Source organism: Astyanax mexicanus, chromosome 6 (genome assembly GCF_023375975.1).
Source record: "Astyanax mexicanus isolate ESR-SI-001 chromosome 6, AstMex3_surface, whole genome shotgun sequence".
Lineage (NCBI taxonomy): Eukaryota > Metazoa > Chordata > Actinopteri > Characiformes > Acestrorhamphidae > Astyanax > Astyanax mexicanus.
In genome coordinates, this window is record NC_064413.1 from 39130695 (window position 1) to 39149512 (window position 18818).

Genomic DNA, 18818 nt, shown 5'->3' on the forward strand with positions numbered 1-18818 from the left:
GAAAAGTTGAGGTGAAGTGAAGCAGTGTACTTAAGGTATTAACTAACTGTTAAGGTAAATATTTGAGATCCTTTTGACACGTGGGCAGAGCTAAAGCATATCACGTACATGTTAAATCCACATAAACCTTTACTGGGACAGATGTGATAAGCACACATCTCACAAGGTATGACTGCAGTGTTCTAAAGCGTTGTAGAACCCATGGGCTCGATCACATTATGTAGGCAAGCACAGCGCAGAGCTCTATCGTTAGATACACATCATGGTCTTGTTAGTAAAGAGAGAGCTTTTGAAAAGGTATTTCTGTAATGGACATTGTGGTTGTTTGTTTAGAAAAGTTACAATTGAATTGTATGTTTCTGTCGGCTTCGTTTCAGTGTTCTTTTTTTGATTTAGAGAAATGTGCCTTTGGATGACTCACAGAGGGAAATCATTTAGAAAGCAGGAAGTTTCCAAACATTTAAGACTAAATGACTAACTCTCGAGTATGCCTATTTGTTTGCATCCAGTGGAAAGAGAGAAAAACGAATACAGCTGTGAGGAAGGTGCCCTTATAAAGTGCTCTCTTGTTTTAGCAACTCTTTTAAAGAAATACTTTTACTGTTATCCATATATCCTACATAAAGCGAATGTAGCAAGCCAGCAGAATAATTTATGTCCTGTAAAAGGATTGCTGTGGCATTAGTTATGTAATTTGGCTGATGAGGTGATTACGTGATTGTGGGCTTGGTGTTCAAACAATGCAGATAATAGCCAAGTTTCCATCCAAACTTTGCACAAATGTTATGCACATTTACAAATGTCAGCAGAAAAATGTGCAGTAAGTCACATTTCTATCCATAACAGTCACGCAGAGAAACTTGGGATGACATAAGCTAGTGTGATTTTAAGAGCTACATTAAAACAAGCAAAAACTCTTAACTTTTAGCAGAAGCATCTTTACTAGGTTTGTATGATCTATCGTTTGAGCATAGTTATCGCAATGTGCGCATGCGCAATAGTCACATCGCTGTACGAACAATCTCACTTAAGGCAATTAAATCAAACACGTCATGTTGCAAAGACAACACAAGAAGTAGAAGTAGATACACAGCGTTGTCTCTGTGTCTGTGTGAGTGACAGGCTGCTGCTGCCTGAGAAGCGTGAGGGGGAGAGGGCAGGAATATACATGAGGTATCCGCATGACTTTTATCCAGATAGTTGGGCACGTGCTTGTAAACGCACCTGTCGAAAGCTGTGCCCAAGTCCGGCACAGTTTTGCAGTGCAGATATTTCCAGTTACAACTAAATTCACGCTTGTAGTCCCTGAAAACACTCTTATTTACCTTTGTAAAAACCATTTAAAAGCCTGATTAAAGGGCCGATTACTGTTGTTTTGCTTAGTCCTCGGGTTTTCAGTGCTCAGCGCTGACTAAGGTCTTGATCGGTCCAGACATGAGACAGCGCATGGGTGGGCGTGGGGCTGGTGACGTCATGGGCCCTGCATTGTTTAATATCGCGATATATATCCTCTCAAAAAAGAAAGTTTGCATTGTCAATTTTTTACAATATTGTGCAGCCCTAATCTTTACTCTCATTTGTCTCTTTTTGCTATGGTGTTTTTACAATTTAGAGAGACCAGGTAGGATGAGTAGGACCCACCTAACAAGGGCTGAAATTTCTGCCACCACACAGTCAATGGCCACCTGTGCCAACTGATAAGAGAATTGCCATTGCTTTATACAAGCTAGCTGGACACAAGTGGTGGAGGAGAAATGTTTGGCATTAACACTTGTCAAGCAGTAAGAATGACTAATGACACAGCACATCGAATTACAGGGCATGCTTGGGACACGTGCATCATTGTTTATTTAAAAAAAAAAATCCAGCTCATCCTACTTAAAATACATATATGTTTTTTTATTTTATTTTATTTTTTTGTCAAATTGTGTGTTTTTTTTTTAAGTGCATTTTCCTTTTCATAGAAAACCAGCTACTGTAGCTATTTTACATAATAGACCTGTTTGCTATGATTTCTTATGTTTTTGCATTCTGACAACTCGGTGTCTTGAAAAAAATGTTATGTACCTACTAAAATAGTTTGTAGGGATGCACGGTTATATCAGAATTATATCGGTTACAGCCAATAACTGCTTTCTTTTGAAACACTGGCATCAGCCAATTTGGACAATATTTCAAACTGATACTTGCTTGCATATTTATTGTATGCCAGGAAAGAATCAAACAAAGCTGACCATGCTACTACAATTGGCACTGGCTGTGTTACTTTAAAATTTATTGATTACAGCTATTTTCTATTATTTTTTGTTAGTTTAAGTAAAATTAAAAAGGTATATTAGGGTGTCTAGTCTCTCTGTAAGTTTACATTGTGATAAAACCACATGGATCAGTAAATAAATACTGACTCTTCCTATTTCAGCATTGAGCAGTATGGGTTTAGTAAGTCACAAACATATAATAAAAAAAAATCACTAAAACATTTATCTTTATCCAAGTGCCGGAGTTTGTAATAATGAACTTTGCACAGGCTGATGTTAACCCCAAGCAATTATACATTTAAAGGAAGAGGTTTGAAAATTCCTTCTATCTTTCCATCCTGAAGGGACGGATTCCTGCAGTTTTGCATCTGATTAAACTCACCTGATAACAGCCAGGGTTAGTTGCTCTGCTATAACAGTGAAAGCTGCAAACTGAATCTTTTCTTATTGATGCCATTTTTCCAAAACGTATTTATACAAAATATAGAAGGACTACTTCAGAATATATATATATGTATGTATTATAATCATAAACCAAGTTATTACTATTGTTTGCTTCAGTAAAAATGTAAAATAAGCTACCCTTACATACTGAACTAAAGGTATTCTTCCTCTAAAATCCACTTTTTCTTGTTCTTTGTGAAATACTAATGGTCTCTCCGAAGTGTAAATGCATGCTGCTTATGAAACTAAGGCCAAAAGAAATGTTATCAATGCCGCAGGCGAGCAGAGGCTGCCCACCCTGCAGCCGCTCTCACCGTGGCATTGATAACATTTTTTTCAGTTGCTCGGCCGAGCAACGCTGAGAGTCTGACATTAAGGTTAACTTTACCTAGCATTCAGTGCTATATCTTTAACTAATGCTGTATCTCTGAAAATATTTTATCCTTTGAGTTTTAGGATCTGGGCATATAAACCTGTAGTAATCATGTTTTAGCCAGGAAGTAATTTAATTAGCTTTTTTCCTTTTTTTCCCTTTATAGATCAAGATGGAGAACTCCAATGGTGGTAAGCCCTTTGTGGTCACCTCCTCCCTATCTTTCAATGTCTCGACCCCTTCCTTCTACAATCAACCAAAAAAGTTTGCCTCGGTAGCGCCTCCAAAGCCCAAAGGACCTAACCAGTCACAGCCTCCAGCCTTCTCGTCATCAATTGCAAGCACAGGTGTGATTGGTCGGGTGGGAGAGATGCCGCCGCCCCCTTCGTCCATTGATGGTAAGACCTTTTTTTTTTTTATTCATAATAGAGAACTGTGTTTGTGTTCTAAATGCATACTATCACACTTATGTTTGCCTATCGAGAAGTAGGTTCTTGGTTTGGGTGAGAACAGGATATGACCAGTTTTTTAAGATCTTCATGTAGGTTGACTAGTGTCTAGTTTAGCAAGTCAGTGACAGACACTTTCACATCCAAGCTGAACACAACCACGTGTTGGTGAGGAACGGTTGTGAGGAAGTGAGGCACTTGCGGTAGAAGCATTGTTGACCCCTCCCTTATGTGCAAAGCAGTGTGAAGTGCTTTAAGAGAAAGAATTGAGGAAGAAGGTTGATTGTTATCAGTACTGTGGTTAAAATCGGCCCATGTTCTGTGACCTTGTCTGTCTTTACATTAACATTGAAAAATAAATGACTGTACAAAATCTTCCTAAGTTTGTCCTTATCTAAGAGAAAAAGGTGAGTAGGCATGTTGGGATATATAATAAGAAATTGTTTGAGAAATAATTGCAATAAAATATATCTTCGTCATTTTAAGACATTTTTATAATAAATTGTATGTCACTGATAAAGTAATACTAAACTGACACAATATAATTAACACTTTCATTTTGTTTTTTAAATTGATCACATTTTCTCTTCAATTCCTAAGACCTAATCCCTATTTATATGAATTCCACTTTTCACTAGTAATGCCAAAACACTAGGAAAGTGTAGGCTAGCACATCCCTCCTCTGCTCAGAGGAAAGCGAAGCTCCCCAGCTCTGATACATCAGCTAACAGTCCACTGTGCCAGCCAGAATCACACTAGGTGTGATTGTGGAGAGTGCTCTCTCTCTGACTCCGGCTGCTGATGGCAAGCAGCTTGATCCAAGATTCTAACCATACCAACTATTATAGGATCATGGTGGCAGTGCCTTAGTGGCTGGACCACTCTGGACACCTTACAATACTTTTAAAGAGCAATAAATGTTGAATTATTAACAATATTTAGATATTTATTGGCATATAACATATATCTACATAAAAATATTTATTGGCATATAAAAAAGCACTGTAAAATCACAGCCAATTCTTCATACTGGCTAGGGGTGATATAACTCTATAATAATATCACAGAATGTTGGGATGAATTTTGCAATAACAATATTTGTAGTGATATTAAAACCCTGAAACATGTTTAGTTAATTTCATGGTTTTCATATTTTTAAGTTTTATATATGAAGGTATCATACTTTCAGCAGAAAAAAAATCTGTAAACCTCTTTCGTAATCAGCAGTGCCAGTCTAATAGTGAATAAAGTAATAATAAAGATACAAAATATATACTGTTACATAGACATCATGTTATAAAGCATAAAAAATTTACAAAATACTACAGTTCAGAATATTTCATTTAATGCATATAAACTGCAAACCTAAATACCCGTTAATTATATACTGGTTTCAAAACCGAATGCTTATCCACGATCACAATATTAATCATTTTAATCATAGTATTACTGTCACAATATATTAGGTACAATATGATGGGGCACACCCCTAATATTGGTTTATTCACGATAATAAGCTTCTCTCACTCCTCTTTCTCTCTAAACCCAACAGGCAATATTGAGGTCAACATAAATTACTGCGCCTATGTCCTTTATTTTACAATACGTTAATAACATAATAATTATGACAGGCTTGTGTTAAGTAGGTTTAGTGTGCTGAAATTAAAGGATGTTTTTTAAGAACAGACCTGTCAGGTCATGCAAACATTAGCTCACCAGAAAATCCGTCTGGCTCTGTCAGTATATCATGAATCATGAGACAACAGATGCATGGATGAGCCAGATTAGATAAACTTGCTCTACAGCCTTTTTGAGGCTGGTTAACCCACTAGAATCCGCTTCTCAAAGAGCTAAGCTGATATGTTTCACCGTTATTGGCATTTTTAAGCAAAATTACAAATCCACCATACAAGTTACAGTATACACCATTTGCAGAGATATACATGCATATACATTAGGGTGTAATCTGTGGAAACATACTTGATTATAATCGCCCTGTATGTGCACACACCACTGCTATGCGGGAAACATTTTTCACATACTTGTCAGCAAACCTTTTGTTTATCTGGAGCATTAAGAACAACACTAAGTTGAACCCATTGCCGTAGCACTTTAGTCAAGATCAAGTCACATACTGCTATGCCATGTCTTTTGGAAAGTCAGAGCAGGCTCAGCAATATTGCAAAAAAAATCTTGATATTCTTCAAATATATGAGCGATTCTTGATTATGATTTTTAGTTCTTACATAACATCTTCATTTTTTTTATTTGTGAACAAACAAATGCAGCAAGTGATGCACAAGCTATTATTTTCTTTACATTTAATTTCAACATTACATGCAGCTTTTTTTTTTATTAAACACGGTGCCAACAAAACCTCCTTGTCTTTCAGTTAAATATTAGGGAAAAGGTAAAATATGAAAATCACTGCAACATAAAAACAGTTTTTTTTTTGTTTTTTTATGACAGAAACAAATGTCTATCTACTGAGATTCACTCTACAGCTTCTATATGTAAAGATGTACAATTATCCCAATTTGAAAATCTCATTAAAACAGTAATGCGATTAATTAAAGTAATTTAATTTACCTCCCAGCCCAAAGTCTTAGTGATGTAACTGAATATAAGGGCAGCTACTTGGGCACGCATATTTAAAATCAGTTCTACCACAGTTAGTTCTGACCCTGCAATGTGATTGTCTGAGAGGCCCTTTATGGGTGACCTCATTATTAGCCGGTAATGCACTGTAACCAAAGCTCTCCGTGTATTACTCCTTTATATATAGGTAACCTAGCAACGATTCAGCGCTTACAAGCCAAACCGCGCAGCAATGACGCTATTTTTGAGTTTTTTTAACCAAACAGGTCGAATATTCTCATCCCCTATAACGCAATATCATTTAATAAACACCGATAATGGAACTGTGGTATAATCATAATGATGCGCTCTTGCTAGGTTCTTGCTATAACGTGTAATATTGGCACTGCTGTGCTTCGGTCATAGGTATGAGGCCACAGTCCCTCTTGTGTGTTTGTGCTTAAGTATAGAGTTGCATATCTTTCAGACACTGCACTTCTGGAATCATTGCACATACTGTTAACTATGGACCTAATATAATGGTTTAAATGGTCAATTGATGATTTTTGAGAAACATGTCTCTGTCAGCATGAGTAAACCTCATTTTTTACTCAACTGCTGTAGTAAGGAGGCATTGGGTGTGAATTTAGTTTCAGTGTTATTCATTAAAAGTGTTGATGGCTGCTAAGCATTGGTCTGTTTCCTGAGATATGCTGTCAACTGCATAGTTTGGAAAGTATCAGTACTGAACAGTACATTCTGCCTTTAACTTCAGCTCAAGTGATGTATTGCATGTATCTGTGCATATATTATTCTGATTTGTTATTATTTATTTTGTATGTATTATTGTTGTTAATGTTATTATTATTGGTGTTAAGAGCTAAATATAAATAAGACAATCTATTGTATGTAAATTATTTCTTTGTTTTTGTGATTGGCATGACTTTAATTCAACTCACTTCCCCTGACCAGACTTTCCACCCCCTCCTCCGCCACTGGACGATCTGCCTGCACCTCCCCCAGAATGCCAGACCACACCCCCTGCACCTGATGCCCCTCCTCCTACATTTCCTGCCCCTCCCCCAGTTGCAGATGATTTGCCGCTTCCAGCACCTCCAGAAGAGATCAGCTTTGTCGCCTCAAATACCTGTCCTGCTCCACCTCCACCCCCTCCCCCTCCCCCTCCTGCACCTCCACTCCCCGGGCCTGGCACAGGCACCACCTATCAGGTAAGAAGTGGCACATGGACTCGAAATGGTCACACAATGTGTGACCATTGTAGCACCATTCTACCATGCTACAACTTGATCTGAACGTTTACACAGTACATGAATGCATTTACAAGCTTTGCTATTTTTAAGTTTCCATCTGACTTCATCCTCAGTGGCATAACTAGGATTTTGTGAACCCTCAAACATGCACAAACATATGACTTATGTAATAAAAGAATTAACTAATGGACTCCTTACATATAAATAGGACATTGAATAAGTATACAGTTACCAGTGTGATTTGATTGCTAGATCTCTATTATGCCTTAATCATGTTAGTTTTGTAAAGAGGCTTGAAGTATATTAAGTTATCTTGGCTACACATTAGTCTTAGCAGTTTAAGAAGTAATTTAAGGTGTCCGGTATTGTTGTAATGGGCTCCGGATGGTAGGCCTTAATGGATTGTCTTGACTAAGCCACTGATTATCCTGTGTTGTTGTAATACATAATACAAAACTGTCTGTAAAAAAAAAAAAATCTAGCATATTTAAATCTGAAATTATTCACTCATCATCTAAACATTGATGCATTTAAAAGGAAATGTCAGGTTGTAGTGCTGTTCTGAAGTAAGATAAAACTTACCAGGAGCAAGAAATTATTAAAAATGACTGATATGGGTCATATATAGAAGTATTATGTAATACATGTGTAATGCAACATGGCATGCTGTGCTGCACGTGTTGTAGAGGTTCCTAATGGTGTCCTGAATTAATCCATCACATGCAGCTTTAAACATTATCACATTTCCTGCAGATTTTGCAGTGGGGATGGAGTGTTCTAAACAAGCATTGTCGTGTTGGAATAGCACATCAGAGTACGAGTTCAGAAATGGAAGGGCTACTATTTGCACAACCTAATTAATGTAGTGTTGGGATGTCAAAGTGTCCACATTAAAGACCAAAGGGAAGTTGATCTAGCTTTGTACGGAATTGCAACTACACCTTTTCTCCAGGCCTTCTAGTTGAGTGACAGGTGGCAACAAACTGTGGATCTTGGTGCTAATTTTATCGAAATTGTCACCCTTTTATCTACAATCTTCCCATTGTAGGCAGCCTGCAACTTGAAACATGCTTAGTTGATTAAAGGCCATGTGCATATTAGAGCATCATTAATCACTTATAAAATCACTTTGGTCACTTAAGGGAGGGAGAGCTTCAAATACCCATGAATTAAAGCTGGTCTAACGTACAATATTGGCAAAACACTGGTGATACAGTATGTATACAGCCATTATGATTATGATTTCAATATTGTGATAGTTGTTTAAGGAAAACTGTCATAGAATACAAAAATACCATATGTTTAAACTGTTTTGTTTATGTTAATCATTATGGTAAATATTTAACGCAGTCAGAACCATGGAATCTGAAAACATTGCCATTGCTAGTGCTCTACTCTACACTAATATGGTCTCAGGCTTTAATAACAGTTACTGCTGGTGCTGATTAGAACACAGCCGCAAATTATTTAACACTGCTATTTATGCTTCCGCATCAACTAACATGAAAGTTTGAAAAATGTCTATAGACCATATAAATAGGCACAAACTAAGCAGCTACAAAAAGCAACAATAAAAAATATATATATTTCATAACCTGGGATTACAAGGTATAAAGTACTGGTAAGTGTAGGACTCCAAGGACAAAATCCTGGATAAAGGAGAGTGTTGGTTTAAAGAATGTGAAGAAGAAAATTATGGCATCAGCATAATTTACTGTAGCCAGGTCACAAAACAAAGACAAATGAATTAGTACTAATTACAGACACTATAAGGTTAACTTCTTTTAGATTTAACATAACCATCCTAACTGCTCTGATCCAACCGTGCCATTAGGCGGAGCTTCACAATACCTCCAAACTAAAGCAAATGCAGAGATTTTCAGGGCCGAAAAAGTGGAATGTGCTTGACTTGCCAAGTCAGTCATCTGATCTGAATCACATTCAGCATGCATTACACTTACTCAAAACAAGACCACGGCTAAAAAAGCCCCTGAACTAAGCAGGAACTGAAATTGGCTGCATTACAGACCTGTCTGAGCATGTAGGAAAGGCATCCAGCATCTGGTGAGGTATGAATTGCAGACCTCAGGGAATCATTGATTACAAAGGATTTTTATACAGGCATTAAACATGATTGCTTTATTTAATATGTTACATTTGGTCACTTGAGGGAGGGAGAGCTTAAAATACCCATGAATTAAAGCTGGTCTAATGTACAGTATTGGCAAAACACAGGTGATACAGTATGTATACAGCCATTATGATTATGATTTCAATATTGTGATAGTTTTTTTAAGGAAAACTGTCATATAATACAAAAATACCATATGTTTCAACTGTTTTGTTTATGTTAATCATTATGGTAAATATGTAACACAGTCAGAACCATGGAATCTGAAAACATTGCTATTGCTAGTGCTCTACTCTACATTAATATGGTTTTCAAGTCAAGTCAATAAGTCAAGAGGCTTTTATTGTCATTACATCTGAGTACAGGTACACAGTGTAATGAAATTACGTTCCTCCGGAACCATGGTGCAACATAGAACAACAAGCAATAGACAACATAAAGTGCAGGAGTGACGACAGTGCAACATAAAATTATAAAATTATAACACTAAATAACAATAAATACAAAAGACGAGACAATTTAAAGACAGGACAGTGCAGTACCGATACAGTATAACAGATTGTTTAGTGAGGATAAGGTGCAGAGATGTGTGACATACTGTAACATATAGAACATATATAATCACAGCAGTTACTAAGGTAGAGTTTATAGTTTTTAAGAGTGCAGCAAATATTGCTGATAGGAATAAAGACATTTCAGTCTCTGTGTGCTGAGTGTGTGTGTGTGTGTGGGTGAAGTTCAGTTCTTTGTGTGTGTAAAGGGGGGGTGGGGTGTTCAGTTCAGTTTTGTGTGAGTGTGTTGGGTGAGTGTGTTGGGTGAGTGGTGGGTGGGGTGGGGTTCAGTTCTGTCTCTGTGCGTTGAGAAGTCTGACTGCCTGGTGGATGAAGCTGTTGCAGAGTCTAGTAGTGGAGGCTCGGATGCTCCTGTGTCTTCTGCCGGACGGCATCAGAGCGAATACTAATTAACCAAGGTCTCAGGCTTTAATAACTTGTTACTGCTGGTGCACTAGAACACAGCTGCAAATCATTTAACACTACTATTTATGCTTCCGCATCAACTAACATGAAAGTTTGAAAAATGTCTATAGACCATATAAATAGGCACAAACTAAGCAGCTACAAAAAGCGTTTACATGCTGTGATCCACGTCTCATTGAGGGTGTCCAAACTTTTGCTTTGCTCCTTTTCCTTTTTTGTTATTTCGAAACTGAAAGCATGCTTAATATTTACAAAAATCTTTAATGCCATGCCATTTTAAAATCAGGTGTTGCCCAAATATGGATATGCCACTATCCAAACCTTTCTAAACTATTCTATATACATATCTCTCTGTATGACTCAACATAATACAGACCCAAAGTATGTGTGCTCTTCCCTCGTTATGGTTCTCTTGAGAATGTGAAGGCCTTCAGCACTTATCTCCTGCGAGGCGCACAGTGTGCAGACAGCTTCCCTCCGCACTGATATACCCATATAAGCACTGGCTCTATTTCGAGCTGTGGCATTGTGGGATGTGTGTGTATCTATGTGGCAGTGAGGCAGCATCAGTATGTTCCAGTGGTGGAAGGGGTTCTGATAAACAGTTACTATAGAATTAGAACTGCTTTAGTGATTATTCTACACAATGTTACATTAACTTCATTTAGAACAATTGTTCCACTGAAGAGATTTAGTTTCAATGTCTGATTTGATAGTGTTTTGGTTTATTTAATGAACATTAAGAAACAGACAGTAATACTTGTAATACAATTTGATAAAAAATAAATAAATAAATAATAATAATAAAAAATATATATATATTTTTTTTATCAATTGGTGAATTGCAGCATAAAATAGACAAATATATTGTGTAATTCTTAAAGGTTCTGATAAACACAGTGTGTATCAATTTAAGTGAATTTGTGTAAGTGTGAAACTAAACTTAGCAGAAAGCTTTTTATTTAAAATAAGGAAAGTATGAAGAACAACAAAAGAATAGAGAAATAGGTAAAAGATAATGTTAAATAAGGTTTTAATATAAAAATATACTTTCGAATGTAATGTAATGTACATTTCTAAAACATTGTTTAGACTGGAGACATGCACACCAGTGCAGGCACCTCATATCGATACACACAGGCAAACAAATGCTAAGACTAAGTTACCTCAGATAATGTTTTTAAGTAAGTTGAATAGGTAATAAAATGATACTAATGATACTGAATACTTAATTTAATTTAATTTATAATTATACATGTGAGAAGACCTTTATTTGGTAAAATCTATTTTTTTTTTTGTGTAAAGTACATATCCACATGTGTTTTACAACAGGTCTCATTCACAGCTTATCTTTAATGCCCTCTCTTGTTATCTACTTTTCATCAGTTTTTCTCTCAAACATCTGTATTTTTTCCATCTCTTTCCCCTGTGTAGAGACCGCTGGAGAAGCAGACTAGCTTTGACAGACAGCTGGACTCTCTAACTGATATGTTATCAGAAATGGAAACCAGAAAACCGTTCAATCCAAAGGTACGAGCCTGTACACGTGACCTTTAACAGCTCATCTGTCAATAATAACATTTACCGCTCTGATAAAGATGCGTAAGTTCACTTGTACGATTAATGTCTTGTTTAGCCCAGTCAGCTGTCATCAGCACCAGCCCCAAAGCCACCGCCCACAGCCCCCAAACCTGCACTGTCCTTCCTGCCCCCACCGGAGCTGCAGGACCGCCCTCCACCGGCCCCCTGGGCTGAGGAGCTGCGTGCCAGGACCACCCTCCGACAGACAGGTCCAAGTCCTGCGTCTGCTCCAGCCCCCTCCTCACAGCCGCTGGCTAAAGGCTCTGCAGCCGCGCCTAAATCTACCTTCTCTCCCAGCCAGCCCACTTCCAATTTCAGCCCCAAACCCGGAAATGTTGCAACATCTGCAGGTACAAGAGGGATTAACAGTGTCTCCTCCCATGCCTCATTCCCTCCGCCTCCTGCTGCACCTCCTGCTGCGCCTCCTGCTCCTCCTGCTGCACCTCCAGCAAGTGTTCCCGCTCCTACCCCTGTTTTCAGTCATTCAAAACCTGCTCCAGTTGTCAGCCAGGAAAAATGGAATCCACCCCCTCCAGCTGCCCCACAGCCCAAGCCAGCTTCATCACCCATCTCATCATACAGCAAACCAATAGGCAACCCATCTGCACCCAAAGTGGTAATAGTGTTAATCACAACTGTTTTTCACAATCTTTTATTTTCTTGTCTTTGTTGAAAATAAAAAAAAGAATGTATTCCTCTTCTCTTTTAGACTCCTGGTGCAGGTGCGCCCCCTGGTGGTGTTCCTCTCTCAATGAGAGAAGTTGAGGAGCTAGAAAGAATGACCAAGGACTTCATTAAAGACATGGACAAAAAGGGTCCAGTTATCACCTCTGCACCAACAGGTACACAGCAGTTTAATGGCATGATAATACGCGCTCATAAAATTAACCATACATTTATGTTTTGTTGAGGCTATTGGAGGCAATTTTATTTTAAGTGCCTTCATGAATGAACAAATGAGCAAAAATGTTTTTTTTTTTATTGTAAGAAAGTTGACTTCCAAATTTATATAATTATATTCTGAAAGGGCTTGATTAGCTATCTTGTTATTACAGTTTGCAACACCACCGCATTTATTTTAAAGGTGCCTTAGGATTTTCTTTAAAAGGAGGACACTAGTGTTAATGTTTTAGGTTTACAGTATACTGCTTACAAGTACTGAACGTGCATAGCGTTCAATACATGATGAATACAGGTTGACATTCTAAGGCATCTTAAAAGAAAACAAGTAAATAAATAAGCTAGCACTGTAAAACGTGCTAAAACGTGTATATATATATATATATATATATATATATATTTTTTTTTTTTTTTTTTTTTTTTTTTTAAGAAACGTTTACGACCATTTCTCGTTATTATACTGCACCCACCCAGTTACCTCCCTTTGCCCAACACAAAGTACCCCTGGACAAACCTACTCCCACTCCAACATCCAGAGGCTTTACATTCTAATGCTTTTTTTTTATTACGACATGGAGAAAGTGAGGGAAGAAAAAAAAAAAGAAGAGGGGAAAGAAAGTTAGTCGACTATTCAATGTCCATTATAGATTTAATGTTATATATATAGATCAAAATTCTTCTTCAGTGTTTATACCTAATTCCTTCTGTGTCAGTACGTTTTAGTCACTGACATATTTTAATAGAGGTTGTAATTGTAAGTTAGTCCTAAAATAGCCCTTTTGAATTAGGGGAGGTCTGTAATATGTTGTTCAATACTACCTTTTGAGGTAGGTAAGGAAAGTGAGATGTAAAAAAGTTTTATTATCTCATTAATAATTTGCCTAATAATTTGTCTAATCTGCACATACTTTCACATTCAAACAGATTCATCACTTCACTTTCACACATCAGCACAACACAGCAGCAAATAAATCACACTGAATACCAAGAATTAGTAACTAAATTATACTACATTATAATAAACACTGTGTTTTAGTTAATTAACTTTTCTAATAAATGTGACTCTCTTTTTCTCTGTGCTTGCAGAGGTGTGTGGTAAGTGTAAAGAGGGTCTATCCAGATCCCAGCCTGCAGTCAGAGCCATGGACAAACTTTTCCACTCTCACTGTTTCTGCTGCGTGACCTGCCAGCGCCCCCTGCAGGGCATGCAGTTCTATGACCGTGATGGAACGCCTGAGTGTGAGGAGTGTTATGTGGTGAGTCAGCAAACACACACCATTAATCTGTCCGTGCTCTGCCTCTAAAACTTATCCACTCACATCCAAGCTTTTAACACACCATTACCTGAAGATAACAGCTCTTTGAAAGCTGAAAAGATCTCGGTAAATCTCAGTTAAATGTTCTCAGAAATGTAATTTACAGAGATTTGATCTCTATGGCCTCTGAGCTCTGAGTTTCACATCATTTCTCTTATATCGACTCATCTCTTACTAGAGGTACTGTGCATAAACTTCCTACATTTACTGTAGCATTTTAAATCTGTGCTTACGTTACTTAATATACACTTATTGTAAAAGATAGTTGTGTCTAGAAGCAATTAATCAACAGGAATTAAACTATCATGTAATGAGTCATCCTTCAGTGAGAAATGCCTTTGTTATCTTATGGAAACAACCATTAGTCTGTGGTCAGTTCTACACGTGTTGTCACATGTCGCACATCTAGAAGGTCTGATTTTTAATGCTCTGTGGTGCATTTTTAAACAATGCTAGATTACCTTTGGTCTTCATTACAAGCAGTACAGGCATTTTGACAGCCCAACATTATGTCAGTGAGCTCCTGCAACCAGTGAGCCTACCTGTTTAGTATAGTGCACTGTTATGAGCTGCCATCTCATGAGTTTGCCTTGGAGACACAGATGCTATGCCATCCCCAAGCAGCATTATTAGATCTGTTCCCACCTGAAAAGTGAAGGATGCTATTGGATGATCAAACTCCACTACTACCACAAAATCAGCAGGAACTGCATGAATATTCAAGCTGCATGGGATGGATCATTGCAGGACGTTATGAGCAATGTCTACAGCTCCATATTAAGACAAACTGAGCCTTGCATGTTGCATTATACATACGATTTACACATTACTTGTCCATAATAGTCTAATTTAATCATTATTGGTCCTGATAATCTGTATCTGTTTCCTAATAGCGTTGAAATCCAACACCTTCTTCTGAACCATTTCTCTCTCTCTCTCGCTGTCAGCATTCTCTGGCGATTTGTTCCCGCTGTGGGGAGAGGATCACAGATCGTGTGTTGAAAGCGGTGGGCCAGTGTTTCCATGCCCACTGTTTCCGCTGCACTGCCTGTAAATGCACACTGGAGGGTGCTCCATTCATCACAGATGACGATAACAACCCATTCTGTGTTCCTGATTATCACCGGTGAGCATCTGCACCACTCTCCGCCCATCAGAGTAAACACAACTGAGCAGTATCTGCTGATTTACAGCTTCAGGTGAATATAATAACGGGCTCTTTCTGGATTGCAGACGTTTCTCTCCTCTGTGTGTGAGCTGCAATGAGCCAATTGTCCCTGACCCTGGAAGTGAAGAAACAGTCAGAGTTGTTGCTTTGGAGAAGAACTTTCACCTTAAGTGCTACCGATGTGAGGTATGAAGAGACTGCTGTGTCTGTTGGCTTGTGGTTTGGTCTGTCTGTCTGTGTGTGGTTTATCTTTCACTTCAGTCTGGTTTAAGATAATATTCATAAAAAATATAATTAAAAATATAATATGGCTTTATAAAGTAATGTAGTATGTAAGTTCTCATGGCTCCTGGAAGAACTGGGGTTAGCAGGCATTTTATACAGTTCAGGCAGCTTATAATCCCATTTTCAGATGGGGGTGGGATGTTTTCCAGACAGCGAAAACTGCCTTACGGCCTTAAAATAATATCACAATATTTCAAGTTATTTTTCCCATAGCAATGTTCTTGGTGATATTACAAAACATCTTTAAAGACTATAGAGAATAGAAAATCATGGCCACACATCCACTAACATGATTTCTTCCTTAGTTTGTGTTATGTCTATTCCACATTTGTGTTATCAGTGTGAGAAACTCATTTATTCCTTTTCAGCTCCAATTATGGTCATTTTTTATGAGGTATTTTGTAACAGCCTAATCAAAATTCATAAGTATTCCTTTTTTTTTTAGCCAATCCAACAAAATCTAGTAAAGGGGAAAAAATTAAGCTAATCCGATAAATGTCAGTTATAACATGGTTAAATGTTGCAGATGTTGCTGGGTCGTAAATGTCCACAGCAACTCAGCTCTTAGGTGGAGGAGGTTATTAGTGTCCTGTATTTAAAGGAGAGTGAGTGGAAATGTTTGATCATTTTCCTGTATTATATTACATAGATTAGTGCAAAAGCATTTTCTGTCGTGATATGTGAATGTAACCAAGAAACAACTTGTCTTTGGTCTGCAAAGAATCTGTCAGGAATATGACCAGCATAATTCATGTGGAAAAAAATGCTTTTTATGTAAATTGTGTATATGTTTTTCTTATTGTTCACAGGATTGTGCCCGCCCTCTGTCCATAGAGGCAGATGCTGATGGCTGTTACCCACTGGATGGAAAAATTCTGTGCATGAAGTGCCACACGAAGCGTGCCAAGCAGGCCATGCACTGATCAGTGGAGACCATTGTCATTTGTGCTGAAACCAAATCTAAGATACACAAGTTTGACTACGCTTGGATTATGTGGTTGCCACATTGTTTCATGCGTGTTTTGTAACTCTCTTGTCTTGCCTTGCCTTCTCCTGTAGCTCTGTTGTTGTTTGCTCGTTTTTTTCCCCTCTGTCCCTGTTTTCAGCTACGTAATCAAACACAGGGAATAATTAATTACGTTATCAGCTCTGTTACTCGTTTTATGCATGGCCTTTAGATTCAACCCTTTTCGCCTTTCACCAGCTCATATTTTCTCAAAGATTTTCTGCAAAATCATAAGCACTCCACTTCAGCACACGGTTGAGTTTTGAATATATGACACTGATTTTATTATGTGAGAGTAATAAAAGGCGTGACGTTAGGGTTTGATATGGATTTGGACCTGTCTATGACGATAGCTTCATTGGCTGGTTCGGTGCAGAGGTAATGTACTGTACTGAAGCCCCAGCCTAGCTGTCTGCCTTCATCAATGCCTTCATCCATTCCCAGCGTGCCTCAGCACATAAAAAATTGCAACTCTCATTAGAAGCCTTTAACCTTAGCCTTTTGAACAAAAGACATTGAGCAGAGTTAGTATTGCCTACAGATGATATTTACAATGAAATAGTAAATCATTCAAACTGTGTCAAGTAGTAATTGCGTCATTTGACAAATGCTTTTAGCAAATATACTTAACAAGCAAATAATAGATGCATGCTGCAAAGACTGGCAGCGGAGGAAGAAAAAAAAATAGGGTGTGGGCAAATCATTGTTTAACGTGCATGCATCAACTATTGAACATAATGATATTGAAATATTGAAGATAATGATGATCAAATACTTAACAAAGCACACAAACTGGTAAACCGATCTGTTCACTAATGTAATGCCTAGTATCAGATTAAATTAAAGTATTGCAATGCCTTGCACTGAGCTGACTGCAACTTGCAAGTTTTCCTGACCTTGTATATTCCGTGTGTAATAAAAAAAAGACTCCTATTGACATGGAATATCCAACAGAAAGGTGTATGATCATTGCTCGGTTACATTATGACGTATGTCCCATATTTTTAAGGTTTTTCATTGCTACACAGATCACCAGACATGCAAGGCCAATTTAGGAAAATGTTACAGCTTTTAAAAACACTATTATATGGTTAAAATATGGTTACGGTTAGAATTTTTGCACAAAAGCCTTAAAGGACTCAGTAGCTGCAGTTAGACAATAATAAACTCATCTCTCTCTCAAGCACCTGTTAGCAAAAACTCCTGATATGCTATCCTAAAGTTCTAGTCACCTCTAAAAAGGAACTTTAAAAAGTTCTGAGTATTCTGTGGAAAATGCTTAGAATCTAAGTAGATAACATTCCCTGAAAATGCATTTTATACCCACTGCCTTCCTCACTTTTTATTTTATAATATTTATGTTTTCATGTATTTTTCTAGAATTGTTCATGAATGTTCCGCACAGTATTGCTCTGTTTCTAGACTGGTTTTCTGAAATGACTCTACAGCAGGTTAGAATTTATGGGCAGTCTCTCGCTGCCTCTCATTATTTTTCATTTGTAAAACACTCCTTCTACCCAAAATGTCCTGGTCAGTGTTTACTTTCCTATAATTCCTGATGCATTTAAAAATGAATGCTCCCATTCCCAAAAAAAGTCATGACCAAATAAATGTATTGCCATATATTTAATTCCATTAATCACATTTTCTCCCAGACATGAACAAATTTGTTTTACTGCAGTTTACAGTATATGACGGACACCTATTTTATTTTTCTTTGACTTTCTTTCATTTACTACATATATACCTACAAATTCTTTTTTTATTTTTGCATAATGAACATTTAAATTTCTTTTCAATATGTGAATGTGTGTATGTTTACGGTCTGATGTATGTCAACGTGTTGTTTTTGCAATCAAACTCATTTGTACTGTATTATAAAATAAAAAAAATTTGCTCAATTTCTTAGCTGCTTTTGTTCATCTTTCTTCATTAACTAATTAGTGAACATGCTTTTTTACACATGCTTTTTAAATACCACCTAAGTTTGTTAACAGGACTAGGAAAAATGTAACCCTTTTTGGCTTAGAAACCCTTTAAAAAATATAAAGTAAAGCGGCCTGAGGTTTTGAATAGTTAGCC

The 18818-nt window shown here is 37.4% G+C and overlaps 1 protein-coding gene across 2 annotated transcripts in view; it reads left to right on the top strand.

Annotated features, from left to right (window-relative positions):
• zyx (zyxin) overlaps positions 1-18630 on the top strand; it is a 31351-nt gene extending 12721 nt beyond the window's left edge. For both annotated transcript variants that reach the window (XM_007249802.4, XM_007249803.4), the window contains exons 2-10: positions 3242-3473; positions 7074-7330; positions 11915-12010; positions 12117-12677; positions 12771-12903; positions 14048-14217; positions 15225-15403; positions 15511-15631; positions 16540-18630. In XM_007249802.4, the coding sequence (XP_007249864.3) occupies positions 3248-3473; positions 7074-7330; positions 11915-12010; positions 12117-12677; positions 12771-12903; positions 14048-14217; positions 15225-15403; positions 15511-15631; positions 16540-16653 (1857 nt within the window). In that variant the 5' untranslated portion in view covers positions 3242-3247 and the 3' untranslated portion in view covers positions 16654-18630. The remainder of the gene's footprint in view (positions 1-3241; positions 3474-7073; positions 7331-11914; positions 12011-12116; positions 12678-12770; positions 12904-14047; positions 14218-15224; positions 15404-15510; positions 15632-16539) is intronic.
• Positions 18631-18818: the final 188 nt, after the last annotated feature.